The sequence below is a fragment of the Penicillium cataractarum genome (genome assembly GCF_028827025.1).
Source record: "Penicillium cataractarum strain IBT 29864 chromosome Unknown utg000004l, whole genome shotgun sequence".
In the NCBI taxonomy this organism is placed as follows: Eukaryota; Fungi; Ascomycota; class Eurotiomycetes; order Eurotiales; family Aspergillaceae; genus Penicillium; species Penicillium cataractarum.
Genome location: NW_026622740.1, coordinates 1,250,390 through 1,277,273, shown reverse-complemented (window position 1 = coordinate 1,277,273; position 26,884 = coordinate 1,250,390). Strand labels below are relative to the sequence as shown.

Below are 26,884 nucleotides of genomic sequence, written 5' to 3'. Positions count from 1 at the left end.
AATCCACATGTGCCGTATAAGATAGTGGTGGAAACGATCGCCAGGACAATGCGATGATCGGCTATCTTCAGCTCAGCCTCGTATGATAGTTGACTCCGTACTCCGTACACAGTTAGAGTACTCCGCAATGGTGGATAAATAGATTGACGAAATGATGAACTAAACTACCACTTTGCCAAAAAGGGACCCCTTGGTGGAGGTTTTTGTCAATACAGGCTCCATTTTGCTCGTCATAGTGCTTTGACAGGAGTTCTCCATAGTTACTAAATAATTAACTAATCAGAAAGCTTTATTTTCAATGGCAGCTCAATATTCATGCTAATATCAACACTAGTGAAAACTAAACCTTAATAAAGTTAATATTATGCCACTGGGTGGAGCAAGTTTAGTAGCTGCAGAATTACACAACAAGAATGTGTCAATTCTGTAGTGTTGAAGGTCCGATTATTGCAAATTATGACTAATTCAATTTTATCTACTTAAATGAGAATCTCGCACAAATTACTGCATAGAGCAATGTAAGTAGGCCTTAAGTAATTGACACATACCGAGAAATATGTTCAGATTCCGGCGTCTTCAATGGAGCTAAGGCTTTGATGACTACCTGAATTCCGTCCTGAGACACAATAAGCCTTGTATGGTAAAGTGTACAGCTTGCTTCTACTTAGGGGTTATATTAGATATCTAAGGTTCAATATCATTCAATTGCTGGTGTACACTGTCGCTCCTTTTAGATCCGATCTCTCCTCATCTCAACATAACATGTATTTCAGGCACTAAGATATATAGATGGAGATGTTTATCATCAATCTTAGAAACCCTTATAGATTTTTGAGTTATTTATTTCTAAGTTGGCATATGAAATACCAAGAAGCCTAGCAGCCTCTTCCCAATAATATCGCTCGAATAAGTTTATCTCAGGTAGGTTTGAAGGTCATCAATACACCGTAGCATCTGCCACTGCTGAAGCAATATGCCAGTAACGACTGAGGTCCCTAGGCTCTACGTATGGTACATAAATATTGTCGAGAAGGGAGGAAAGATACAACATTTCGAACACAAAATATCAAAAGCAGCCAAATGACCCTAATAAAGAACATCTGTAACACGAACTTCCAACCCAAGTAATATCCAAGGCGACCTGGAATGAAAAGTGGCGAAGAGCAAAGTACAACGGAAGGCATCAAATAGGTATTTCTCAAAAAATGATGACACCATGTGTTGCCCGGATTCAAAATCACCTCAAGACTTCAAATCCACATTGCAGCGAAGTAGAAGATCTCGAACGGAGAGGAAATTACCCATCCTGGCCAGTCCAATCACGTTCACACCAGTGCCAGGATCAGCAATCTTCGGATCAGCACCGGCCCTGAGAAGAATCTCCGCGACCTCATAATTATGCCGCCAACAAGCAGCAAACAAAGGCGTAGCTCCAACACGACCACCGGGAGCATTGAGGTCTATACCGGGATCAGATGCTAGAATAGCCTTGACGACGGAGGCCATGCCAAACGAGGCGGCATAGTAAAGTGGTTCTGTATTTTCAATGATAGAATGATCCACGCCCGGGATCAAAGCTTCTATCCAGACACCGTAATTACCCCGACGGGTAAGGCTTTTTGTAGCAAAGAATCTGTTGACCAATTTTCGCTCGCGTTCTCCGAATTTGCAGTGAGTGCCGTGGGTGGGCCAGAAGTAGGCTGCGTAGTATAGGAACCAGCGTATTCTAGTTCGCTTTTTGAACTCACTATATCCGGGTTTGAAATTGTCGAGACACAGATATGTCAGACACTTTCGCATGATTGTGGTATCTGCGGTCGAAGCGTCCAAGGCAAAGTGGCTCACTCGAGAAGTACGGATCCATTCAGAGGTCAGAAATTCTTTGACTGATGAATGCGCGAGATTGACGTGTCCGGCCTGATCCACGGAGATAAGCCCTTGGCAAAGTTGGAGCAGAATGTCCCGCGGAACGAGCATCATGTCCTCGTCTAGGATTGTGTCGGTCTCATCGAGAACCACGACCTCGTTCAAGCTTCGCAGTGTCAAGGGCTGCTTCGCAAAGCTGAGCCAGAAGAGAGCTTCATGGACGAATTGTATATCTTCTGGGCTAACACGTTCCAATGTATTTGCGTACATCTCCCTAAGCGTTCCGGGGAGATTGGACAGGGAGGCTCGCATTGCTTTAGCAGTTCTTTGAGCGCAAAGGTTGTCCAATGAGAGTTGAACCCATCTGAATCTATGGCGGTGTCAGAAGAAAGAAAAGAAGAAGGTGGTAGTGTACTGACGATCCATCTGCATCCTTGAGCAAGGTCTCCGAAATTTCAGCCTGCAATTTTGGTGTCAAATTCCGAAGGGCAGTATCATGCTCTAAGCGGTACTGAATGAATGTCTTGATATCCTCTTTCATGGTTCCAGCCTTGATGTTCAAAAAGTTAGCTTCTTTAGAAGAAGCTCTCGTCGATGTCGTGGTAACAAGGATGCGAATGTTCGAAGACAACCTCGCCAGTTTCAACAAAGAACATTCGATATGATCCGTCTCGGAGCTTTCATTGAGAGCATCAACGAGAATGACAATTCGGGAGTTTCCAGTAGAGTGTTTGATGATTGCATCTTCAAGAGCCGAGATATCAACCGGAAGTCTGTGGGTTTGCGACTTGGGGATTTTATCATATAGCGATCGGATATTTTCCAGTATAGCGGGGTTCGATCTGGCAAGTTGTGCCACCAAGGAGCCCAAGACGTTGCCAGGAGCTTGAGATGCAGTATTGCTGATTGTGCAATAGAAATAGGCAAAGCATAGACTTGGATCGCCTGAAGCCATTGAAGTTAACTCTTCCACGATTTGAGCACTAGAAGAACATTAGTCAAGCATGAAATCGAAAAGTCCATCATAAACTGACAAAAGTGTCGTCTTTCCTGTTCCAGCTATTTGAGCCACCACATTAGCTCTGAGAACTATTTCTGATAGTGTACGGAGAGTAGCCATACATTTACCGACAAGAAAGAGAATTCTTTTCCCATCCAACGGATCTCGAAGCCATCCTTTCAAATGCGACTTGGTAAACCATCGCCCCGTTCCCATACGACGTCCATTGGATGCTCGAAGATGCGAATCGGCCGGACTAACCGGTGCAATCCACTTGAAAAGCGCCTCATTGTCCCTTTGAACCCTTTCTTGCTCTCGAATGCGCAAATCCTCTTTCAAATTTCTTGACAAGCTAATTATCTCTTGATGGAGATCTTTCTCCGCCGCCGCAGTATCTGCTGTGATAACCAAGATCAACCACGATTTGACCCTCTCGAGTCGAATAAGATGCGCATTGACTTGATCCTGCGTGAAGGGCCATTCTAGTTTCTGCTTCAACTTTTTGAATTTAGTTGCAGGCTCTTCGAGTTCTTGAAGTAGGCTTTGGAGGAATTCGTTCGCCGTGAATAGGACTCGTGACATTACGTCTCGATCGAACACGCCCGAGGACTGCTCCGACTCGATATCTTTCTCAGGTGTCGGTGTATTGTCGCCTATGCCCGTTGAAATATGCTCTAGAATACCTTTCAGAGCAAATAGTTCCTCGCTTAACTTGCGCATGTCGGACTTGGCGCCCTGGACGGCCTTGGCATAATTGATCACACAGGACAGCACGTTGCTGACTTCTATGATCAGCCCGGTGATAGAGATGGGATCCATCTTGGTTAGCTTGGTGACGGAAAGCCAGTCTGACAATCCCAGATGAAATCCTTCCGGCAAAAGAGTACCAAGAGTATTGAAAGAAGGTCTATAACCTTTGAGCTGACAGTCTTAGACGACGCCATGGCTAGGCGGGGTAGTTAGTGGGAGAAGCTTAGGGTCTCCACTTCGTATAGATCGCCCTGTCAAACATCTTCTCGTATTCAGTTGTCGACCCGTGACTGGTATAGGGCTAGCTGTTAGGCACAGATTGACCAGTTGAAGGCTCGAGTTATGCCAATGCATCGATGCTAAGCTTGTGACTATTGTACCACGCCAATGGATTCTCATTCAATAGTCGGTATAACTTTGAATTTAACTTTGCGCCGATGAAATTTGCTCTACTTACTGTCAATAAACAACCGTAACGGACTTGATCTTGGTGGTTAGACGACATACCTAATTTTTGCTCAAACTGCAGCGGTGATTTTCATGTCCATTCATATATTCCAATGAAATGATGTTTAATTTTCATTGTTTCGTCATACGAGTGTGCTCAAAAGCAAACTGACTGACTGTAGATGAGACGATTAGGGATGCTTGTTGCGGGCGGTCAGGTGTTAGCCGCATCTTCAAGGCTTGGGCAGTCGCGACTTCCTCATCAATCACTGACGACACGTTTCTGATACGTCTAATGCGATCTCCTCCTAAATCCCGATTTCAGCATAGACTTATATCTTATTGACGCGCTCCTACTACCCTCTACCACCTCACAACACCCTGAAACCAAGCGTTTCACGCACGCGACCCACCCGCCAGGCCGACGCCGCAGTATAGCCATGGCGCCGAGATATACACTGTCGGACTCGGAATCAGAGGCGGAGGCTGCCGTTCCCTCCGACCAGGCATTGGAAAAGGCACTGCGCAAGGAAGTTACGGCGAAATACAAGGCGAAAAATTTCGAAGAACTCACCGTGAAGCGCGTGCGCCACGCCGTCGAGCAGAAATTGGGTCTTGAGCAGGATTTCTTCAGGAATACTGGCGACTGGAAAGTGAAAAGCGAGGAGGTTATCAAAGATGAATTTGTGAGATTTTGCATGCCATTTAATACGGGTTACTCTAAGAGTTAATTGCTGACTTGAGGATGCGACAAAGGAGATACTACGAACGAGTGCGCCAGAGCCAGAATCCGAGCCTGAGCCTGAGCCTGAGCCAGCCGCGTCATCGCCCCCTCTAGAACCGAGTCAGAACCCAACGAACAAGCGACACAAGGCCGTAAGCACACAGAAGCCGAGAAAGCGCCAAAAGACACAAACACCAGTTTCGGAAGAAGAGGACGAGCTATCGGAACTACCTGATGCGGAGAGCGAGGAGGAAGAGGTCGCAAAGCCCAGGAAGGCCGCACGACAAGTGACAAAGACTACCAAGACTAAAAAGCCCAAAGAACCTTCGCCGGAGGCAGTTGAAATATCCCATGGCGAGGAGGAGGCTGTTGCGACCAACCGCAGTGCAGAAGCTACCAAAGATGATTCCGAGAGCGAAATGTCCGTTGTGCTAGACGAGGAGCCGAAGCCCAAGGCCGCGCGAAAGCGTAAAAGCAACGAGGGCGCTTCAAAGAAGGCTGCCCCGAAGAAAGAAAAGAAAGCCGCCAAAGCCAAGGATGAGGACCTCGACCCGGATCAAGCAGAGATCAAGCGGTTACAAGGGTGGCTGGTTAAGTGTGGAATCCGCAAGATGTGGTGGCGGGAGTTACAGCCATATGAAACTTCAAAGGCGAAGATCAAGCATCTCAAACAGATGCTGGAAGACGCGGGAATGAAGGGACGATATTCCCTCGAGAAAGCTCGGCAAATCCGTGATGAGCGGGAACTCAAGGCGGATCTTGAACAGATCCAGCAAGGTGCGAAGAAATGGGGAACAGGCAGTGGAGACGAGGGTAGTGATGGGCCTGCACCGTCACGCCGCGCGGCTCGTGGACGTCAAGCGCTCGCGTTTTTGGAAAGTGAGGGAGAAGAGAGCGATTAAGGTCTGTATGCACGAGCGATGGTCTGGCGGGGTCTCTGTGCCAGTCTCGGTATCGTCGTCTTCTTATAATAGCAAGATATCCCTAGCCATGCCCTTTGTCGTTGTAACACTGGAAGCGTAGGGAGTAGCATGTACTGCGCTCATCGGGCCTTATGACCGCTCATGCGCTGAGCGGCAAGACTGAAGACGGCAACCGACGAGATGAATAGGACGAGATTGTAAAACTGCTGCCAGTCAGGAATTGCGTTGAGCATTGATATTAGCAATGGGGACCCATACCGCTGTTCGAGAGTACTCGTTCTCCTCGACCTCCGTTCGGGCCTCGACGAAGAGGCGACGCAAGTTGGGGAGATTAGCCTGCAGATGCTTTAAGTCTTGGCCTCCTCGTGCAGCATTGTCGGTGTCGGATATTGGATACTTACCATCGTAATTCGCGCAGAGTCGGTACGTGGTTCAAGAAGTCAAAGTTAAGGGGGAAAGTTGAGATCACGTAGTGAGCCCGTTGGTCCGAAGCATAAAGCGGTCCGGGAGGGTCCAGAGCCCGCCATTTGTGGACAACTTTTGATCGCCCAAACACCCTTTCTTTCTCTACCTCCCATCCTCCGCCTCTCCTCGACTTTCGATCACCCACCGGTTTCCTATTTTCGCCATTCAGTTCGCTGCAAGAGAAGGGAATGGTTTAACGGTTGTCTCCGATCGTTGTCTCCGTCCCTAAACCCCGTGTCGCGCGACCGTGACAGCTCTCGATTCCCCCGCAGTCGCCCGACTGACTCGACTTACGTCCACTTCCTTCTCCGATTGACATTGGCGGAGGCACGACTCGGTCGTTGCTGAAGCTCATAATCCTCCGGCATGGCGATGAATAAGATCCGCGGCGCCTTTGCGGTGCCCCGGAAAGGAGAGACGTTTGAACTGCGAGCTGGCCTGGTGTATGACCCCCCACCGCACTTTAAGAACAGATGGCCGTTTGGCCGGGATGAAGAATTGATGATACTGACTATGAGGATAGGTCTCAGTATGCCTACGAACGGTACGTCGGTGTTCGCGAAGCTCGCAACCATTGCGGTCGATGGGAATAGGGAGTTACGTGGCGAGGCTGACGGTTCAACAGGAAAGAGTCTATTCAGAAGACGATCATGGCCATGACCCTGGGCAAGGATGTTTCGGCTCTTTTCCCCGATGTTCTGAAGAACATTGCTACTGCGGACCTGGAGCAGAAGAAACTCGTCTACCTCTACCTCATGTGAGTATTCCCCGCGACTTGGGAGGAGAGGCGCATGGGCTAACCAGATGGATTCTCTTCAGGAACTACGCCAAATCACACCCCGATCTTTGCATTCTCGCCGTCAATACCTTCGTCCAAGACTCGGAAGACCCGAACCCCCTAATCCGAGCCCTGGCAATTCGCACTATGGGCTGCATTCGTGTGGACAAGATGGTGGATTACATGGAGGAACCACTTCGCAAGACCCTTCGCGACGAGTCGCCCTACGTGCGCAAGACCGCTGCCATCTGCGTTGCCAAGTTGTTCGACCTGAACCCCTCCATGTGCCTCGAAAACGGATTCTTGGAGATGCTGCAGGAGATGATCGGTGACCCCAACCCCATGGTGGTGGCCAATTCCGTGACTGCGCTATCGGAAATTCACCACACGGCCCCCGAGACGCAAGCTTTGCAGGTGACTGCCAACACACTACGGAAAATGCTCATGGCTTTGAACGAGTGCACGGAGTGGGGTCGGGTAACCATCCTCTCAACGCTAGCAGAGTATCGGGCGGCCGATGTGAAGGAGTCGGAGCACATTTGTGAACGTGTTGCGCCTCAGTTCCAGCATGTCAACGCCAGTGTTGTTCTTGCGGCTGTCAAGGTCGTCTTCTTGCACATGAAGTATGTCGGACCCGAGTTAGCTAAGAACTATCTTAAGAAGATGGCCCCCCCGCTAGGTATGTCAGACAATTTTCATTTCCGTCACAGCCGGGTTTCAAGTTGCTAATCAGGTTATAAGTGACTTTGGTCTCTTCGGCACCCGAGGTGCAATATGTGGCTTTGCGAAACATCGACCTTTTGCTGCAGAAACAACCTGATATTCTGAATAAGGAACTCCGTGTGTTCTTCTGCAAGTACAACGACCCGCCTTATGTCAAGTTCCAGAAGCTGGAGATTATGGTTCGGATAGCAAACGATCGCAACGTGGATCAGCTTCTGGCTGAGTTGAAGGAATACGCTCTGGAGGTTGACATGGACTTTGTCCGTCGCGCCGTCAAAGCGATTGGCCAGGTTGCCATTAAGATTGAGAGTGCTAGCGAAAAATGCGTCAACACCTTGTTGGATTTGATCAACACCAAGGTGAACTACGTCGTTCAGGAGGCTATCGTTGTGATTAAGGATATTTTCCGGAAATACCCTGGTTATGAGGGTATCATCCCCACTCTGTGCAAGTGCATTGACGAGTTGGACGAGCCTAATGCCCGCGCCGCTTTGATCTGGATTGTGGGTGAGTACGCCGAGAAGATCAGCAATGCTGGTGACATTCTCGGTGGCTTCGTGGATGGCTTCAATGAAGAGTTCGCGCAAACTCAATTGCAGATCCTTACTGCTGTGGTCAAACTCTTCCTCAAGCGGCCCGAGAAGGCACAGGGTCTCGTCCAGCGCGTGCTTCAGGCTGCCACCGCCGAGAATGATAACCCTGATGTCCGTGACCGAGCCTATATCTACTGGCGTTTGCTCTCCAACACAAGCGACCAGAACGCTACCAAGAACATTGTCCTCTCGGAGAAGCCCCCATCGTCACTACCATCAGCTCATTACCGCCCACTCTCTTGGAACAACTCCTCCAGGAGCTCTCTACCCTTTCTTCCGTGTACCACAAGCCCCCAGAGCAATTCGTTGGACAAGGCCGCTTCGGTGCCGATGCTGTTCAACGGGCCGCTATCGAGTACGTCAAATCATATTTCATTCACTGTGAAGGTCCTTCAAGCTAATATTTTCATCACAGGGAACAACTCCAAAACGCGCGCGAGAACCCCTTGGCTGCCGCGGCCGCAGCCGCTGTCAGCGGCACCGCACCTGCGCAGGCGCAAAGCAACGTCGAGAATCTGCTGGACATCGATTTCGACGGCGGTGCCCCGGCCTCGGCCCACAAGGAGCCTTCTGGCGAGATGTCCGGATTGGAAGGTCTGGCAGGTACTCCTGTCCGAGTGCAATCTCCCGCGGCTGGTGCTCCTGCACCCCAGGCCAGCAACAACCTCGACGATCTCCTGGGAGTCTTTGGCGACTCTGGTCCTTCCCAACCCTCGTCCAGCGGGGCCAATGGCGGTGCTGCAGCTGACTTGATGAATGGTTTCTCCGGTCTCGATCTCTCTGGCCACGCTTCCCCTCCCACACAGAGCCAACCCCAGAAATCCAGCCAAGATATCATGGATCTCCTTTAAGGGTGAGTGTTATGTTACGGTATAGCGTTCCCAGCCACCTGCTTTGAGGCTGGCTGTTTTTTATAACCAGGTGTTTCGCTAGCGAGGATCTGAACAGAACGAGATAGAACGGTTTCCTTATTTCCTTTTATGTGTTTAATTTTCCTTTCTCTGTCCCTGCATTGTTCCCCTGCCGGACTTTCAAAAGGCCTTTTGCATGTACATCTTTTTTTTCTTTTACTGTTGAAAACGAGTGGTTTCCGACTACAATATGCCATTTCCCGTGTAGGTTTGCCACCTCCTCAAAGGGTAGATTCCATTGTGGGGTCTCTTTCCACTGTGGCGAAGTGCTATCAAGCGTCTGACGGTGGGCCCAACATGAGCTTTTTGGCGTCCGGCTTGTCAGCGGCGGGCGTCGTTTCGGAGCCAGCGGGAGATAAACTCGTTAGAGCCGAGACGATAACGAAGAATCTTCAACGACCGAAGAATTCCCGAAGGTGACGGATCCACAATTTCTCGCAGAATCCAATTGTTAGAAGGCGTGATATTGTGCTTATCATCCAGGTCATCCATGCTAATCGCCCAGGGATTCGGATATAGACTCGAGATTAAACTCGAGATCAAACCAGTCCGTAATAGAAACTAAAGTTCCAAGGCAGGATCAACATTAAGCTTCCGAATGATGGCACAACTTCCCGATCCGCACTGAAAACCCGGTGCCTGCTTACCAATTATTCTCCATACCGTGCCGAATTTTCCAGACTTCTCCAACCAGAATAACCAGCAAGAGTGAGAACTCTGGGTCTGTCCCGCTGGTTGTTCCTGGATCCCCCCTCGGGGCCCTGAAAATGATATAAATGGGAGGTGGCCCCGATGAGGGGATAATGCTTTCCCTGCACGCTCCTCGGAAGTATACCAATTACTCCTCTATACATCGCCATGGCTGAAAACGACTACAAATTCGAGGGCTGGATGGGCCTGGATCCCAGCTCCGGCCAGGGTAACATGGTCTGGCAAGAGTTTAAGCCCAAGACGTGGGAGGAGACAGATATCGATATCAAGATCTCCCACTGTGGTATCTGTGGCTCGGACCTGCACACTCTGCGTAGTGGCTGGGTGAGTATACATAATTAGATCTATTTGCTTTTTTTCGGATGGTGTTTTCTAACTTCACTTGATAGAGACCCACTCTCTATCCTTGCTGTGTTGGACACGAGATCGTTGGCACTGCGGTTCGCGTGGGATCTAAGGTGACCAACGGCATCAAGGTGGGCGACCGTGTTGGTGTCGGCGCACAGAGTGACTCTTGCCAGGGTCGCCAGGGTGATTGCGAAGAGTGCGCTATGGGCTCGGAGCAGTACTGCTCTAAGAAGTTCACTGGTACCTACAACAGCACTCACCAGAATGGCGACAAGTCCTACGGTGGATATGCGTTGTACAACCGTGTGCCCGCGCACTTTGCTATTAAGATCCCCGATGGCATTTCCTCGGCAGCTGCTGCTCCTATGCTGTGTGGTGGTGTGACGCTCTACAGCCCTCTCAAGCATAATGGCTGTGGTCCCGGCAAGCGCGTTGGTATCATCGGAGTTGGTGGTCTCGGCCACTTTGGTGTAATGTTTGCCAAGGCTATGAATGCCGACAAGGTCGTTGCGATTTCTCGCAAGACTGCTAAGAGCGAGGATGCGATTAAGATGGGCGCTGATCTGTACATTGCGACTGATGATGAGCCGGATTGGGCGACGAAGCATGCCCGGTCTTTGGATCTGATTGTGTGCACCGTTTCTTCCACCAAGGTAAGACAAGACTTTTAGAGGCTGATTGTACGTCAATGTATTCACGCTAACCTATTTCTACTTTAGATGCCCATGGATGACTACCTGGGTCTCCTGCGCACTAATGGAAGTCTGGTGCAAGTTGGTCTGCCCGAAGACGGCACTCTCTACGCCCCCGTGCGTAAACTCATGCGTCGCTTGAAGGTTGAGAGCTCGCTCGTTGGCAGCCCCAACGAGATCCGTGAGATGTTCCAGCTGGTTGCTGAGAAGAACATTCAACCCTGGATCGAGGAGATCCCCATGAAGGACGCTAACAAGGCCATTGTGGATATGGAGGACGGCAAGGCGCGCTACCGCTACGTGCTGGTTAACGAGTGAAATTTCGAGGCAAGGATGAGACGACGATTGATGAATTGAATGTATAGAACAACAAGGCAATACAAATAGAGATAGAATCAAAAATTTAACCAAGATATTCATTTTGTGATATGATCTACAGCGTATCTCCAGCGTTAAAAACAAGTTTGCGTAGGGCCAATCGATTCCGCCCACGTGAGGCCGCTTTCGGAGCCACTAGTCCCAATCGGGGATAGCGCACATCCCCCCGCGGCGAATATAATCAAAAGTTGAAATGATTCACGGGCCCCGCCGTGATTCATCGCGCCATCTCTTTCTCTCCCTCTCCATTACACCCACCCTTTTCCGCAGTTGATTTACTCAATTGACTCGGCAGCATACGCAATCATGTCCCAGCGTTATCTTAGTACTCGTGGTAGCGAGTCTGGAGTATGTACCACCTCCCCGCCCGCTCTATAACACTTTCCGCCACCTATGTACATGGCTAACATTGGACTGTCTAGCGTTCCTTTGAGGATGTTGTGATGAAGGGTCTTGCCTCAGATGGCGGTCTGTTCATTCCTGAGGAGATCCCTTCTCTGCCCGCTTCGTGGGAGTCCGAATGGCGGGACTTGTCCTTCGCCGAGCTGGCCCACCGTATCATGTCCCTGTAAGTTGGCGAAGCACTTCTCGTTCCACCGATAAGGGTCATCACTAATTGGATTGCTACAACAGGTATATCTCCCCCTCCGAAATCCCCTCCGAGGACCTCAAGACCATCATCGACAAGTCCTACTCCACATTCCGCCACCCCGAGCGCACCCCGGTCGCCGCATTGGACCCCAAGGACAACCTGTACCTGTTGGAGCTCTTCCACGGCCCAACTTTCGCTTTCAAGGATGTCGCCCTTCAAAGTCTGGGTAACTTCTTCGAATACTTCCTTGTGCGCAAGAACGCGGGCAAGACTGGCAAGGACCGCCACCACTTGACCATCGTTGGCGCAACTTCGGGCGATACTGGTTCTGCTGCTATCTACGGTCTGCGTGGCAAGAAGGATGTCTCCGTGTTCATCCTCTTCCCCAAGGGTAAGGTCAGCCCTATCCAGGAGGCTCAGATGACCAGTGTGCTTGATGCCAATGTGCACAACCTCACTGTTGAGGGATCCTTCGATGACTGCCAGGATATTGTCAAGGCCTTGTTCGCCGACCCTGATATCAATAAGACTCACAACATTGGCGCTATTAACTCGATCAACTGGGCCAGAATTCTCGCACAGGTCAGTTTGATATTTTTCGTCTGAAGTCGAGCGCTTTTGATCGCAAGTATACTGATTGATCATATCCCTAGATCACCTACTACTTCTACTCATATCTCTCCCTCACTAAGTCTTCCAACTACGTTAAGGGCTCTGGAGTCCGCATGGTCGTGCCCTCCGGAAACTTCGGCGACATCTTGGCTGGATGGTTCGCTAAGCAGATGGGCCTGCCAGTCTCTAAGCTTGTTGTCGCGACTAACGAGAACGAGTAAGTTAATTTCCCATCAACTGCCTTCATAATGCCTCTAACCATTATGAAATAGCATTCTCGACCGTTTCTTCCGTACCGAAGGTCACTACACTAAGAAGCCTCTCGGCGCAGTCACGGATGAGGGCGTCAAGGAGACCCACAGTCCCGCCATGGACATCCTGGTCAGCAGCAACTTCGAGCGTCTCCTCTGGTTCTTCGCATTCCAGACCGACAAGGCCAGCACCGCCGAGGAGCGCCGCCAGCACGCCTGCGAGAGCGTCAGCAGCTGGTTGAACAAGCTCAAGACCGAGGGCGGCTTCCAGGTCCCCGCTGCCGTCATTGAGGCCGCCAAGGCCGAGTTCGAGAGTGAGCGTGTCAGCAACGAGGAGACCATCACCACTATCCGCGATACCTACAAGACCTGCTTCCCCACCGACCTCCCCGCAGGTAGCCCCAAGAGCTCCAAGACCGGCGGCTACATTCTCGACCCGCACACCGCCGTTGGTGTCGCTGCTTCCCGCCGCTCTATCCAGCGTAACCCCGGTGTTAACCACATCTCGCTGTCCACAGCCCACCCTGCCAAGTTCGCTAGCGCCGTTGACCTGGCGCTGAGCAACGAGGATGGTTACAGCTTCAGCGAGGTTCTCCCCGAGGAGTTCGTTGGTCTTGAGCAGCGCGAGCGCCGCGTTACGGCCGTTCCTCACGGTGCTGGCTGGGAGGGTGTCCGTGAGATTGTCAAGGCCGAGGTTGAGCAGGAGCTTGAGGGTCTGCGTTAGAATTAATTCACATTCCTTGATTGCATGTTGATATAGACTCATTTGTGGCTTTTTATATGCTTGTGGAGGAAAAGGAAAAGTTCTTTTCACATAGGTAGTCTCCTTATGTCTCGTTGAAGGAGACGCGACTTACAATATTCATGATGTTTATGGTTCCAAAAGTGGGAGGATAATTTCGATGTAAAAGGAAAATAATAACATTGCAATTTCACCATGATTCACTTAAAAGTCCCGAAAGCGCCAAACCCCAGAAAGCATCGAACAAAACCACAGTCCTACAGACGCGGCACCACATAAAACGGCACACTCAACCCCTCAACCCAAATACTCCCATACTTCTCAGCAAGCTTCCTATGTTCCTCAGGATCATACACCTTCGGCTCACACACTTGCCCTCCATCATACCAATAGGTAACAGTCCCATCTCTCGGCCAAGTAAGCCCCTTGAGCTTATATCGGTAATAGAGCATGATTGCAGTGTTCATAGTAGGTTTGTCCAGGGTTTTCTTTCCGGTATTCGCCATTACAACATTCCGTTTGATATACATCGCTCGCAATGCCGAGGGTCCTTCTACTACCTTTCCGTCTGATTGCTTTAACACTGGGTACGTCAACTTCCCAGACTCATCGGTTATCATGCCGCAGTTCCTTTGGAATTCGATGCATTTGTCTGCGTCTATTTCGAGGGTGGCGAGCCCCAAGAGTTCGTGTCCCGTTTGGCTGGGGTTCCCTTCGTTGCCGTCGCTATTTTGGGTGTGTGTGTGTTAGATTTGGGGGTTGTGTAGGGATGGAGGTAAATGGAGTGTACCTTTCGAAGAATAGCCAGGCCGCTTTTTCGCGGGTCCTGGGTGAAAGTCCTCCCTTGCGCTGATCCTGCTGTGGCTGCGAGTCCACCACCTCCTCGTCCTTCTCGTCCTTATCTTCCTCGTCATCTTCCTCGTCATCGTGTTCTTCTTCTTCTTTCTTCTTCTTTTCCTTCTTCTTGGCTTCCTCAGCAGCTTGGTGAGGACCCCTGCTCAGTCGGGGAGGTGGGCCATGCCAGCTGGTCCCTTTGATGGTCTTCTTGATAGAAGCAGAAGAGAGGGGCATATTGGGTCTTTCTGCCGTCGGGCCCGCAGCCTTCTTGGCCTTTTTAGGAGGTGACTCTGGTACAGAATCAATGGCAGCATCCTCCTTCTTTCGCTTTTCCTTGCGGCGAGGCATGATGATGGTTGGATGTTGGTGATGGGTAGGATACAGCGACAGAAGAGGCAGGTTTTGAGTGGAAAGAGATGGGGAGAATTGATGGGAAAAAAATGACGGGCAAGACTGCGCTTTTTATTCACCAAGGCAGATGACTGGTCTTGTGACTTTCTTTCAACTTCGTCGGTTCGTTGTATGAGAAGTCCTTACCGCATGGGGCAGTCAAACGATATCATCAAAGAAAGCCATCCCCGGGAAACTTTGGAGAATCCTGGCAAATAGCTAGTCACATTAATCAAAGAAGTCTTGTTTGTTCACTATTTCATTCGTATCGGATAGTCATCAAAGATCAGTATTTGACGCAAATCGGGTAAGCGTAATGGAAATTTGTTAGCAAGTAGAAACCCGATGGCATTACTATTGCCTCGCACATAGCAAGAGCAATACTCCTAGCATTTGCTCGAAGATTGATTGAAAGGCCCCAATATTCCATATTCATTCACTTAACCTCAGTAGGATGATCAATGAGTTGCTTGTTGACAATGCCTCACAGGATGATCCACGGTCAGCCCTCCATTCTTTCATGGGATTTCGAGCACCACCAAAAGGCACACGAAATACCGAACAAACCCCTGTGCTGACATTCCCCTATATTTTTTAAGGAAATTCTAAAAGAAAGATCGAAAGTTACGACGAAAATGAAAATCCCAAGCAAAAGCTATGTATTACTATTATTACCTATAGAGATCGGCCGAATACGAGTGGACAATGAACAAAATCTCGAAATGACCGAGCAACTCTTTCATCCCCCCTGCCCTGTCCAGCGAGGGGATAGTCAAGTGGGTCTATAATCGACTGCACCCATGGCCTGAAAGCACAAAAAGAAATCTGTTTACCGAGACTGAAGCTTTCTGTGATCCCCACCACGAAGATCGAGGAGAAACTCAGAAACGGAGAGTGGGCGTATCACTAGAAAGGATTCATAGTGTACGCGTCATCCACAATGACCAAACTGTTGATTTACAGAAGGGCCATCAGACCGACGATACCAGCCAGGAGGCCAGCAGCGGGCTTGACGCTGGAGGCGGCACCAGTGAAGACGCCGGTAGAGCTGGCCTCGGGAGTGGACTGAGCAGCCGTGGCAGCAGGCTGGGTTGCAGCAGGCTGAGCAGCAGACTCGACAGAGGGCTGCTTAGCCGGGACGCTGGACTGAGCCGGGACGTTGGATTGAGCCGGGACGTTGGACTGAGCCGGGACGTTGGACTGAGCCGGGACGTTGGACTGAGCCGGGACGTTGGACTGGGCCGGGACGCTGGACTGGGCCGGGACGCTGGACTCAGAAGGCACAACGACAGCAGAGGTTGGCTTAGTGACAGGCACAACGACAGCAGAGGTCGGCTTAGTGGCAGGTACGGTGGAGTTGTGGAAAGTGACAGGCTCCTCGCACAGAGTGCAGACGGTGGTCTTGGTCAGGGTGATGGTGCTGGTCTTGGTAACAGGGATGGTAAAGGTGGTAGTTCCCTCAGTGACAGTCGACGAGGTGACTAGAGCTGGTTAGCAGGTTGTTTACTTGGTGGATGCAATGCTCGTTATAGCGGCTTACCAGGGCAGGTCGTGGTCACAATGGTGATAGTCTTAGTGGTGGGACCAGGCTTCACGGGAGTGTGAGAAGGCTTGGTGCTGGTGGTGGACGGGGTAGTGGTGGGCTTAGTGCTGGTAGAAGTAGTGCACGGGGTGGTAGTATGCTTGGTGCTGGTCGAGTGGGTGGTGCTGGTCGAGGTGGTGCACGGGGTGGTGGTGTGCTTAGTGCTGGTCGAGTGGGTGCTGGTCGAGTGGGTGCTGGTCGAGTGGGTGCTGGTCGAGTGGGTGCTGGTCGAGCTAGTCGAGGTGGTGCACGGGGTAGACCACGAAGAGTGGCCATCACTCTGGTGAACCCATTCACCAACAGAAGAGTAAGGTTGAATGTAGTCGGCGCTTCGAGCCTGCATAACGCCGGCAAAGGCAGGGCCGGCAAGAGCCAGAAGAGCCAGAGCGTTGACCATTTTGAGAAATTGAAAGGTTTTTTTTGGTGCTTGATAACAAGAAACTTGGGAAATTCAAACGAGTGAAAATACTGAAGAAGGATGGGGAAAGAATTGCGATGGCAGGACAGCGAGAGTGCATTTTATATCCAATTTCAGTGGAAGAGAGCTCATGTAAGTCATGACGGACAAGGCGATTCCATGGTAGTGTCCAGGAGACGCAAAGGTTGACCTAGATCCACCACTCGCTGTCTTTACCTGAAAGCAGGTACTGCGACAGTGGAGCTTTGGGAGTCAAGAGATCCGCGGGGCGAGTATAGGAGGGAAATTATGGATCGTGTATATCCATAGGGTGGTATACGATGCAAACGTGACATCTTGTAGTGTCATTTCTGGGGGGAAAGTCCATTATGGGCCCACAAGTCCTAATGCGGCGATTAGTTTCAGGAAAGAAGATGGCAGCCATCAGATCTGTGATCTACAAGACACATTGTGGACAAGACCGCTGCTGTAGATTGTAATGGCAGATCAAGAGATCAGAATGGGATATTAAGGCATGATAAAAATGTCATTCGGGGTCAAGGCTATTCCATAAAATGTTAGTGATACAATAGCTGAGTGCTGTTGACCGATCAAGCAAGCTTCAAGGGAATGCCAGAAAAAAAGTTCAATGTGACCGAATCCGGAAGTCAGCTTCAAAGCTAGCGGAGTAGTCACCATGCGATCTCTGAGACACAAAGCCCCACACAGATGAAGACGATCATCTGCAGGCGAAAGCGAAAAGAGAGTGCCCGCCAATCATAGCAGGGCTTGAGCCTCGGGTATATGTTCCAAGGGCTGCAAAGCCATGCGACAAAGGGTGAGGCTCGGCGTTCAGAAACAGCCAGAGAGGAGAGTTGCTAATCGGAGGGCTTCCTCCAGCATCGAAGAATGTAGATCATAACGTTCGAGTGCGGATAATCACTCTCCATTGGTGACTGCCGATGGGAGGAATGTGGGTGGGATGGTTGAGTAGCTTCCCCGCCGATGGATATCGCGCATCGAACAGTGACCAGATTCGTGGCACTTGATTGAGACCGTGCTTGATGGAAATCACAGAAGTAGCGATTGGCTGTCCATGACAAGAAGATCGAGCTTTGACTGCCGGATTGAACACTAGCTCCACCCAAAATGAGCAAAGATGGAGTTGCCACTACCCAGGAGTCTAGGAGGACTGTTCTCCGCTACCATGGCCGATGGAGACCTTGAGAGGCTTGAAGCAAGAATTGGTAGGTAGGATCATTCCTAAACTGCTGTTAGCTTTCGTCTCGAGTGGTAAGTCATGCTGTCATCCAAGGATCCCAGCAGGGCACAGGAACCAATGCCACAAAGGCCGCAAACGGTAACGGAAGAAAAATCTGAAAGTTCAGGAACATGGAGACGGCTTGCCTTAGCGCGATTGAAACCCTCAGACACAACGCTCATGCTCTGCTTTCACAGCATGAATCTTGTAGGTTTTTGAAGGGTTCTTTGAGATGAACTTCGAGGTGGTTAGTAGAGACTCGTCCAGATTAGGCAAGATGATATCTATCACGTGATGTCGACCCTAGGGTTAGGGCGCGACGCGTCTTCACGCGTCCCTTCGTATCCGTGCGGGCCTTTCTTCATTGCATTATTGCGACCCTCCAAAGATCAATTAATCACCATGCCGCACTCAGTATCGCCTGCTGCTTCGCCTAGTCGAGACGATGGAGAGCTCCCAGATGCCCCTGTGGACAGTGCGACGGAGACTGGTGGGGTCAAGTTGGAGGACATGTTCAATGACGATGACGACGAGGAGTTCCCAGCATCTAGTGCCCAGGATGTGAAGATGGAATCTTCTCCAGCCCCGGCACCAGCAGCGTAAGCTCCTGTAATGCCTGCATAGAGGAATGGATTTGTGGTGCTAATTAGAAGCGACACAGCAGTGCCGCTGCCCCAGGTACCTCTGGTGTCGACACGGATGTCATGCTCGCGTTCTATCAACGTCTCTTCCCATTCCGATACTTGTTCCAATGGCTCAACCACGGAGTCATCCCCACGAAGGACTTTGGCAACCGCGAGTTTGCGCTGACCCTGCAAAATGACGCATATCTTCGATACCAGTCTTACCCGACCGCAGATTTGTGAGACAGCCCCTCTAGTTGGGAATTTCGCAACAACGACATCCTTGACTAACGTGGAGCATTCCAGGTTCCGGAAAGACATTCTCAAGATGAACCCTTCTCGATTTGAGATCGGACCTGTGTATAGCACCAACCCCCGCGATCGCAAAACTCTCCGAGGCGGTCAGATGAAACCAGTTTCAAAAGAGCTGGTATTCGATATCGATATGACAGATTACGACGACATTCGAACGTGCTGTCAGGGAGCTAGTATCTGCCACAAGTGCTGGGCATTTGTGACAATGGCTATCAAGGTCATCGACAGCGCCCTTCGAGAAGACTTTGGATTTGAGCATATTCTATGGGTGTACTCCGGTCGTCGTGGTGCTCACGCGTGGGTCTGCGATCCACGTGCGCGTAACTTACCAGATGACCGGAGAAGGGCGATTGCTGGATACCTCGAGGTTCTGCGCGGTGGTTCTCAAAGCGGCAAGCGAGTGAACATCAAGCGGCCGCTCCACCCCCACGTTACCCGCAGTCTGGATCTCCTCAAAAACTATTTCGCTCAGACTACCCTCGTTGATCAAGACACATTTGCTGGCTCTGAGCAAGCGGAGAAACTTCTAGGATTGCTTCCAGACAAGTCATTGAATGAGGCTCTGAAGAGGAAGTGGGACTCGTCTCCGGATCGCCCGAGCACTAGCAAGTGGGCTGATATCGATGCCCTTGCTAAGACCGGAAAAAGCAGTACTCTCAACACCACTACTCTGCGAGATGCCAAGCAAGATATTGTCCTCGAGTATACTTACCCTCGCCTTGATGCCGAAGTCAGTAAGAAGATGATTCACTTGTTGAAGAGTCCATTCGTCATCCACCCTGGCACAGGACGCATCTGTGTGCCTATCGATCCCCGGAAAGCAGATGAATTTGACCCCCTCTCTGTCCCGACAGTGATGGAACTGCTAGGTGAAATTGATGCCTACGATGCAAAGCATCCTGTTGGTACCCAAGACGCAGAAATGCCTGACGCCGAGGGCAGTGCAATGAACGGCTCAGATATCAAGGGAACCCGCAAGCTTCAAGACTATGAGAAGACTAGCCTGAAGCCCTATATCGAGTTCTTCCGATCATTCATTGCGAACCTTCTCAAGGAAGAGCGTGCGGTCAAACGAGAGCGTGAAGAAACCGTCCCTCCAGTTAAGGCTGATCCGATGGAGTTTTGAAGTATACTACTTCTCTTGCGATGGATCATCGAGATTAATGAACTTATGCCCCTGTCAACAATCGAGACTCATCTCATACGTGTACTTTTTTAGGTGGATAGGTAGCTTTCTGGGCGTTTTGGTGTTTGCGCATGAACCTGAATATCATCATTCTAATTCGATCATATATTACGAAGATGTGGCTGTCGCCTGGGCTAAGTGCCAATATCTCCCTCGAGTTCTCATCAACTCTGTATGGGTACCTCGTTCCACCACCCGTCCACCATCTAAGACGTAAATCCAGTTTGCATTTTGGATCGTACTGAGGCGATGCGCAATGGCGATCGTCGTGCGTCCATGAGCCGCTCGGTCGATTGCTGCTTGCACTGCAAGTTCCGTTTGCGAGTCTAGTGCGGAAGTTGCTTCATCTAACAATCTATAGGTTTGCCGCGTATGTGAGTAAGCAATTGCAACAAAACAGGATGAGATGGGTTCCTACAAGATTTTGGGCCGTCGCAGCAATGCGCGAGCAATGGCGAGTCGTTGTCGTTGGCCGCCAGAAAGCAGAGAGCCCTTTGATCCAACGAATGTCGAGAAGTTTTCTGGGAGTGAAATCTGTCCCCGGAAATTATCAACAGGTCAAGTCCATCAGCAACGGTCAATGATCTATCACTGACAATAAAATCATAGATATTCGCATCTTTGCAAGCCTGAATCACCTCGTCTCGGTTGACGTTATCCAATCCAGCCACAATATTATCCCAGATCGTTCCCGAAAAGAGCACAGTATTCTGGCTAACCAGGCCAATTTGACGGCGATAGTGCTGGAGATGGTACTGAGATACTGGACTACCATCGACCGCCACAGTTCCCGAGTCGAGGTCATAAAATCGCTCTAACAGAGCGAATATCGAACTCTTCCCACTGCCGCTAGCACCAACTATAGCCACAAACTGGCCTCGCTTCGCCTTCAAGGTGACTCCGCGCAAAACGGGCTGTTCTGGACGCCCTGGGTATCGGAAATGCACATCATGCAGCTCAATATCGCCCTTTATCTCTTCCTGCAGTCCAGTGGACGACCAGGAGTCGATGGGAGGTGTTCGAGACAGCAGGTCCTGCAATCGCTCCGTTGCCTGACGCGCACATCCAATTTCGTTGGCAAAGGAGAATATCCCCGCGGCTGCCTGTGAGCCCCAAATAACGGATACAAAACAGATGAAGAATTGCTTCACCGTGTATTCCCCATGCGAGATCAAAGTCCCGCCGTACCAGAAGGCCAGGCCCATCGCAAACAAGGAAAGGGATTGCGAGAGCGCATAAAGAAAAGCCGATTGCAGCAGATCTCGAAGATACTTCGGTTCTTGTCTCAATAGACTTTCGCGATATGACTGCGACAAGGCCTCTTCTCGCGCCAAAGCAGCAACCGTCCGGATCGCGTTGATGGCCTCACAAGCCAACACCGATGCGGAGGTACCCCGGCGTGTGCGACGCTCCAACCGTGTCAGGATCCATGTCCGGAGAAAGCCACAGAAGACTAGTAGCGGCATGGTAGAGGTACAGACGAGAGCGAGTTTCCAACCGAACGAGCAGGCAATGACGATCGAGGCAATGATGGTCCAGACAAAGTTCACGACAGCGCCTTGCGTCGCACCGCTAATTCCTGCGATTGCCTGAATGTCCGTTGTCACAAATGAAACGAGTGCGCCGGAGGTCTCCTCGTTGCCATCGAAGAAGGGGATATCTTGCCGGAGCACTGCGGCAAAGGCACGGCTGCGACTACGACTGATCAGCCGTGCAGCTGTGATAGCGAACGCTACACCTTGCAGGGTGTAAAGGACAAGCGCCAACATGCCTAGCATGAAGAGCATGCCCGCCCAGAAGTTCACGGTTGAAGTACTGCCGCCACGACTGGTCGGGGTCAACGCGAATACCACGTTTCCAAACATGATTCCCAGGACTGGATAGACACATCCTGCAAACGCAGCACTCACGAAGCCTCCCAGAGTTATATAGAGTTCTGGCATGCTCATGCTCCAGACGAAAGAGAGTAGACCCTGGGACCTCATGGCCTGATTACTATCCATCTCGTCGACAGCTTGTTTCTCCATGATGCTGGTCGGCTTATCGAGAATAGACATACGGGATCCATCGATCGTCTTACTCTCCTCTATGCCGAGTAGTGCCACAGGCACGGGATCTGGTTCAGCATGCTCTTGACTTTGGGCTTCTTGTAATTGCTGGGCCTGGACCATGGAGAAGTACATACCACGCTGCCCGAGCAACTCATCGTGCGAGCCTTGCTCGGCAATCTGTCCAGCAGCCATTACAACGATATGATCCGCCTTTCGAATAGTGGACAGACGATGGGCAATGACGACGGTTGTCCGGCCATGGGCCGCTTTGTCTAATGCAGATTGCACAGAAAGCTCTGAAATACTGTCCAGTGCCGCAGTAGCCTCATCCAGAAGCAAGATGCGAGGGTTCGAGATAAGAGCGCGTGCAATTGCAATTCGCTGCTTCTGTCCGCCAGACAGTAGCATGCCGCCCTCTCCTGCCACTGTGTCATAGCCCTGGGGAAGATGACAGATAAAGTCGTGTGCATTAGCTGCCGTAGCCGCTTCGATCACTCGTTGCCGTCGCGATTCACGGTCCAGCTAGATGTATGTCAGCAAATGATTCACTCATCAACCCCTTCAAAATGATTATTCGCGCATACTTCGCCAATTTCACCCTCCTTCAGTCCATATGCGATGTTGTCGAAAATACTGGCGCTGAATAAGACTGGCTCCTGGCTGACGAGGGCAACCTGTTGCCGCCACCATCGCACATTCAACTGCTCAATATCGTTTCCACCTACCAGAATGGCTCCCTTGGCCGGTAAGTAGAATCGCATCAGGAGGGCTACTAATGTAGACTTGCCTGATCCAGATGCCCCGACGACTGCAGTGGTCTTGCCAGCCGGGATGTGCAATGAGAAGTGGTTCAACACCGGGGGACCCTCCATGCTAGAAGGATACCAATGCGTAATGTCTTCGAAAGTGATGGTCCCGTCAATCTGGGAGGGCTGGCGACCCTGCATTGATCCCGGGTCAATGGGCGACTCGCGGTCAATCAGGCTGAAGACTTTACCACTAGCTTCTGCAGCGGCACCAAAGCTACCCAGGTGTGGTAGAATATGGCCAAACGAGGCACCAGCGATCATGGAGGCCATTATCGTGGTGAGAAGCCTGGAGATAGTGGTTTCGCCGTTCTCTAAAAATTGATGGCCCTTCCAGAATGCAAGTGCATACTGGGTCACCATGATGAACATCATCAGAGCAACGAGCACTCCCAGCGTTGCCCGCCACTTCAGCTCAAATCGGTCGCTAGCAGCCATACTCGACGTGAACTGCTTCTCAAAGTGAGACTGAGCACCTAGTGCACTAATGACGCGCATTGAGGACATGGCTTCCTGCGCAATCGTGCTACCAGCCGAGGATGTCTCCAGAGCCTGAGCCTGAAACCGCTTCATCACTTTACCGACGCCCCCCCATGGTAAGGATGATGGCTGCGACGACGGAGAGCAAGACCAGTGCGAGCCGCCAGGATCGCAGGAATGCGATGATCAGGGCTGTCACGAATGTGGCCAGCCCCGTTAGAGTAAGCCCGACTTTTTCAGATACTCCCTCCTGGATAGTGTTGATATTCACGGTCATGCGTGCAGCAATCTCACCGGCGCCGGTGTGATCGTAGAATGCGATGTTCTGACGCAGGACACTGACGAAGTAGGCTTGACGGATTTTACATGTCAAGCGGAAGCCAAGATAGCTGAATCCAAATGTACTGGCTGTTACTGTAGCCAGGGAGGCAATACCTAGTATATGGTCAGAATCCATTATCAACTCATGTCTGATGGTATTCAAAGGTTGGTTGCAGCTTACCAAGATATACAAAGTATAGCGTATAGCGATTGAGGAGATGCTGGTAGTCGGCAAAGTCGACTGGCTGGCTCTCGATTCCCACAAAGGAGCTTGATAGATTGCCAAAGACAATCTGTTTCTGTTTAGCGCAACTGAAATTCCATAGTTTGTGCTGGGACGGGCATAGCTACCGACATGAGAGGCATCACTACGCCGGCGCCCACCGCACAGAGTGAACAGAGAATCATAGCAGCGACCTCAGAGGCGCTCGCATACCGATAGAGGCACAAGTATCCAAACTTTGCCTGCGTAACCATACGAGTCTGGCTCTCAATACGTTGTCGCTCCTCATCCGAGCATGGCGGCCAATCCACAGGTTTAGCCAACTCTGCATCGGCCATCATCCGGTCCGGATATGGATGTCACTTTCTTGATTTTTACGAGAGATATCGCTGGTGAATAGATTCTTCCAAGACTCCATTACTTCGATGCTCGTTCTACTATTGTTTATATAGTCCTTTCAAGCCGCCGTCATTTCGTACTCCCCTTTGGGCATACGGCTGGGTCTCGGGGATTCTCATTACGGGTGTTTCTTCTGGAGGCCAGTACTCCTTTCTTGGAACCACATCAATACAAAAACAGGCATCACTTCTCTCCTCTGATTTTCGTATTCCCCAACAGGTGAGCGGTGTTCATATGTACTTAATTTCGGAGACTCTGACTGCACCGCCCCTCGTATTCCCTAACAGGCTTAGCCTCTGGCGTGCGTAGGGGTCGTCCATTGGCCTGTTTCAGCGTCTACTTCTTCGTAAGCAATCTGACATTCATGGATCTCATGCTGGCCAACCTGCCCATTTCATGCAAAGCATACAATATACCGGGCCGCCAAAGAATGGAATCGTGGATGCCTAATCGAACCCCCTCTTGACTTTCGAGATATACAGCCCCGGACCTAAAAAGCGAATGGGATGAGTCTCTACAGAAAAATGCGACAGATTGATGTCATCTCTAGTACTCAATATGAGCGTGAATCACTCCTCCTGTGAGCTATTCGTGAATATTTCCCACGACACTCTTCACCAGAAGCGGATAGACCTGGTAGATAACCTGCGCGAAGGCCCACGGTTGCGACGTCGACATACAAAGTCTCGCTCCGGTTGTCGGACGTGCAAAAAACGCCGTATCAAGGCGAGTATTCTCACTTCTGTTCTCTTCTGAAGCTAGACAGTTCGATGCTGATATGGACTGTAGTGCGATGAGGCAGTCCCGGCATGTGCTAACTGCAGGAAAAGAGGAGAGGATTGCATTCGGCATAGCGCAGATTCGTCTCAAGGTTCATGTGCATCGCCGCCAGTAGCACAAAGCAAAGCTCCCCCGGAGAGAGGAATCCCACCCAAGGCAGCCCCTAGCATAGAATTTTTATTTCTGGCGGGGGAGCATGGCCTCCAAGGGGAACTCATACATCATTTCGCCCTGCACACGGCCACGACCCTTATTTTCAGGTCAGAACTCTGGCGAGGTCCCTTACTGCGTTTATCCCTGCAGGTATGTACATTAAACTAGAGTAGGCTTTTATTTTTCTCACAAGGGGGGCTACGCTCACACTATATCTATCAAAGGTGGAATATCTCAAGAACGCCATTCTTATGATTGCCGCGACGCATCGATCTGTCCTCGAGCCGTCCCCGGACCCTGGACAGAATCGATATCACCATGCAGCGAGTAAATATCTGAGCAAGACGCTGCGTGGATTTCAAGATGCCTTGTCAAATTCCATCTCAAGCACACCCGCAGATGCACTCATGGCCGTTTCGCTACTACTGTATCATTATGCGTGGTCTAGCGTAGACCATGCCGCGGTTTTATTTGCCTTACCAAACTCGCCCACTGTTTCTCGTGAGCTCACCAGCAGTCTTAATCTTGCCGCTGATCCACTACTAAATCTATCGGTTGGCCTACGGTATCTGTTCCTGAAAATGGGTGCTCTTGCTCCAAATAGTGAAAGTCCATGGCGTCAGTATGCACGTGAGAGACCTCGTGTCCGGATTGTCCAGGCCGTGCGACGACAGCAACAGGGGCATGACGTCTTGGGCCAAATGGAGTCGTATCTGCTGGGAGGATACCGGTCGGATACAGCTACATTGCAATTGTCCGCAGACAGTCTGGTCAACGACACAGCGGCCCTTGCAGCATATTCAGAGTCGGCAGGTCGCTTAGCACCTATTTTGGCCGTGCAATCCTCTTCAGTTGCCGTTCGGGATGATCAAGTTATTAGCAGCGATTCCGATCCTTCCTCTGATCCTGCAGTCCGGCTCTCTGATATCATTCGATACCTCTTCTCCTATCCCATTCACTTCTGCGACACGTTCCGGTCACTTGTAGCGGCGCATGACCGACGAGCTCTGTTCCTCCTGCTACACTTTTTCCGCGCGGTTGGTCGTCTACTACCACCGGGCCGTTGCTGGTGGGCCCAGCGTCGAGCAATCCTGTTAGAACACCAACTCGAATGCTTTCTGAATGATCAGTCTGCCGTCTTGGAGCAGGATTCCTTGATGAGGCCTACTTCTTCACGGTTGGACGCGGGTGCAGAGTATGCGCTGTATCCGGTCCGTGATTGGTTGGATGGCGAGTGTATTCATGGCCAGTTTTAGGTTCCGATTAGTCTCATGGGACCTGAAGGAAGAACAATTTTAATTGAACTGTAAACTTATTCTAATTTCCAAATCTGTCTCGGTTGTTTTTGTTGATCCCAAGAATCTGTGTGGCAACCAACAGGGCGTAGTTTAAGTTGCCTAGTGTTATGGATATATATAGTTTCCGCTTTCGGCTCCAACGAGAACAAACACCGACAAGAGCCCGGGTGAGGCGGACGATAAGCGCCAATTGCTCAAACCAATTTTTTTAAGGCAGAAAGTCCGGCAGAATTCACATAACCTACAGAAGATAGAAGACAAGAGAAAAGACAAGAG

At 50.7% G+C, this 26,884-nt stretch overlaps 11 protein-coding genes across 11 annotated transcripts; 6 read left to right on the top strand and 5 right to left on the bottom strand.

The window, feature by feature from the left end:
• Positions 1 to 1,242: 1,242 nt before the first annotated feature.
• N7496_005008 (ankyrin repeat domain-containing protein) lies at positions 1,243 to 3,685 on the bottom strand (the record flags this gene model as incomplete). The annotated part of the gene is made up of 4 exons (XM_056697937.1): positions 1,243 to 2,236; positions 2,286 to 2,849; positions 2,901 to 2,925; positions 2,989 to 3,685. The coding sequence occupies 4 exons, from the start codon at positions 3,683 to 3,685 to the stop codon at positions 1,243 to 1,245; spliced, it is 2,280 nt and encodes a 759-aa protein (XP_056556462.1).
• An 818-nt stretch (positions 3,686 to 4,503) lies between these two features.
• Positions 4,504 to 5,689, top strand: N7496_005007 (putative transcriptional regulator; the record flags this gene model as incomplete). The annotated part of the gene is made up of 2 exons (XM_056697936.1): positions 4,504 to 4,749; positions 4,820 to 5,689. The coding sequence occupies 2 exons, from the start codon at positions 4,504 to 4,506 to the stop codon at positions 5,687 to 5,689; spliced, it is 1,116 nt and encodes a 371-aa protein (XP_056556461.1).
• A 140-nt stretch (positions 5,690 to 5,829) lies between these two features.
• N7496_005006 (DUF5310 domain-containing protein) lies at positions 5,830 to 6,114 on the bottom strand (the record flags this gene model as incomplete). The annotated part of the gene is made up of 3 exons (XM_056697935.1): positions 5,830 to 5,913; positions 5,969 to 6,046; positions 6,112 to 6,114. The coding sequence occupies 3 exons, from the start codon at positions 6,112 to 6,114 to the stop codon at positions 5,830 to 5,832; spliced, it is 165 nt and encodes a 54-aa protein (XP_056556460.1).
• Positions 6,115 to 6,541: 427 nt separating this feature from the next.
• N7496_005005 (putative AP-1 adaptor complex subunit beta) lies at positions 6,542 to 9,120 on the top strand (the record flags this gene model as incomplete). The annotated part of the gene is given in 7 exon segments (XM_056697934.1): positions 6,542 to 6,618; positions 6,699 to 6,719; positions 6,801 to 6,932; positions 6,995 to 7,632; positions 7,695 to 8,475; positions 8,490 to 8,624; positions 8,685 to 9,120. The coding sequence occupies 7 exon segments, from the start codon at positions 6,542 to 6,544 to the stop codon at positions 9,118 to 9,120; spliced, it is 2,220 nt and encodes a 739-aa protein (XP_056556459.1).
• Positions 9,121 to 10,038: 918 nt separating this feature from the next.
• N7496_005004 (NAD(P)-dependent alcohol dehydrogenase) lies at positions 10,039 to 11,249 on the top strand (the record flags this gene model as incomplete). The annotated part of the gene is made up of 3 exons (XM_056697933.1): positions 10,039 to 10,215; positions 10,281 to 10,892; positions 10,959 to 11,249. 3 exons carry the CDS (start codon positions 10,039 to 10,041, stop codon positions 11,247 to 11,249), a joined length of 1,080 nt encoding a protein of 359 aa, XP_056556458.1.
• A 366-nt stretch (positions 11,250 to 11,615) lies between these two features.
• Positions 11,616 to 13,488, top strand: N7496_005003 (threonine synthase THR4; the record flags this gene model as incomplete). The annotated part of the gene is made up of 5 exons (XM_056697932.1): positions 11,616 to 11,657; positions 11,732 to 11,877; positions 11,943 to 12,483; positions 12,555 to 12,730; positions 12,786 to 13,488. The coding sequence occupies 5 exons, from the start codon at positions 11,616 to 11,618 to the stop codon at positions 13,486 to 13,488; spliced, it is 1,608 nt and encodes a 535-aa protein (XP_056556457.1).
• Positions 13,489 to 13,763: 275 nt separating this feature from the next.
• N7496_005002 (uncharacterized protein) lies at positions 13,764 to 14,691 on the bottom strand (the record flags this gene model as incomplete). Its single annotated transcript, XM_056697931.1, has 2 exons — positions 13,764 to 14,232; positions 14,297 to 14,691. The coding sequence occupies 2 exons, from the start codon at positions 14,689 to 14,691 to the stop codon at positions 13,764 to 13,766; spliced, it is 864 nt and encodes a 287-aa protein (XP_056556456.1).
• A 999-nt stretch (positions 14,692 to 15,690) lies between these two features.
• cspA (putative cell surface protein) lies at positions 15,691 to 16,712 on the bottom strand (the record flags this gene model as incomplete). Its single annotated transcript, XM_056697930.1, has 2 exons — positions 15,691 to 16,214; positions 16,274 to 16,712. 2 exons carry the CDS (start codon positions 16,710 to 16,712, stop codon positions 15,691 to 15,693), a joined length of 963 nt encoding a protein of 320 aa, XP_056556455.1.
• Positions 16,713 to 18,375: 1,663 nt separating this feature from the next.
• N7496_005000 (DNA primase subunit PRI1) lies at positions 18,376 to 20,037 on the top strand (the record flags this gene model as incomplete). The annotated part of the gene is made up of 3 exons (XM_056697929.1): positions 18,376 to 18,572; positions 18,635 to 18,835; positions 18,903 to 20,037. 3 exons carry the CDS (start codon positions 18,376 to 18,378, stop codon positions 20,035 to 20,037), a joined length of 1,533 nt encoding a protein of 510 aa, XP_056556454.1.
• A 168-nt stretch (positions 20,038 to 20,205) lies between these two features.
• Positions 20,206 to 24,316, bottom strand: N7496_004999 (ABC transporter ATP-binding protein; the record flags this gene model as incomplete). Its single annotated transcript, XM_056697928.1, has 7 exons — positions 20,206 to 20,452; positions 20,516 to 20,631; positions 20,694 to 22,670; positions 22,733 to 23,512; positions 23,571 to 23,869; positions 23,937 to 24,048; positions 24,107 to 24,316. The coding sequence occupies 7 exons, from the start codon at positions 24,314 to 24,316 to the stop codon at positions 20,206 to 20,208; spliced, it is 3,741 nt and encodes a 1,246-aa protein (XP_056556453.1).
• A 1,245-nt stretch (positions 24,317 to 25,561) lies between these two features.
• On the top strand, positions 25,562 to 26,566 carry N7496_004998 (uncharacterized protein; the record flags this gene model as incomplete). Its single annotated transcript, XM_056697927.1, has 1 exon — positions 25,562 to 26,566. The coding sequence occupies one exon, from the start codon at positions 25,562 to 25,564 to the stop codon at positions 26,564 to 26,566; it is 1,005 nt and encodes a 334-aa protein (XP_056556452.1).
• Between the last annotated feature and the right edge of the window lie 318 nt (positions 26,567 to 26,884).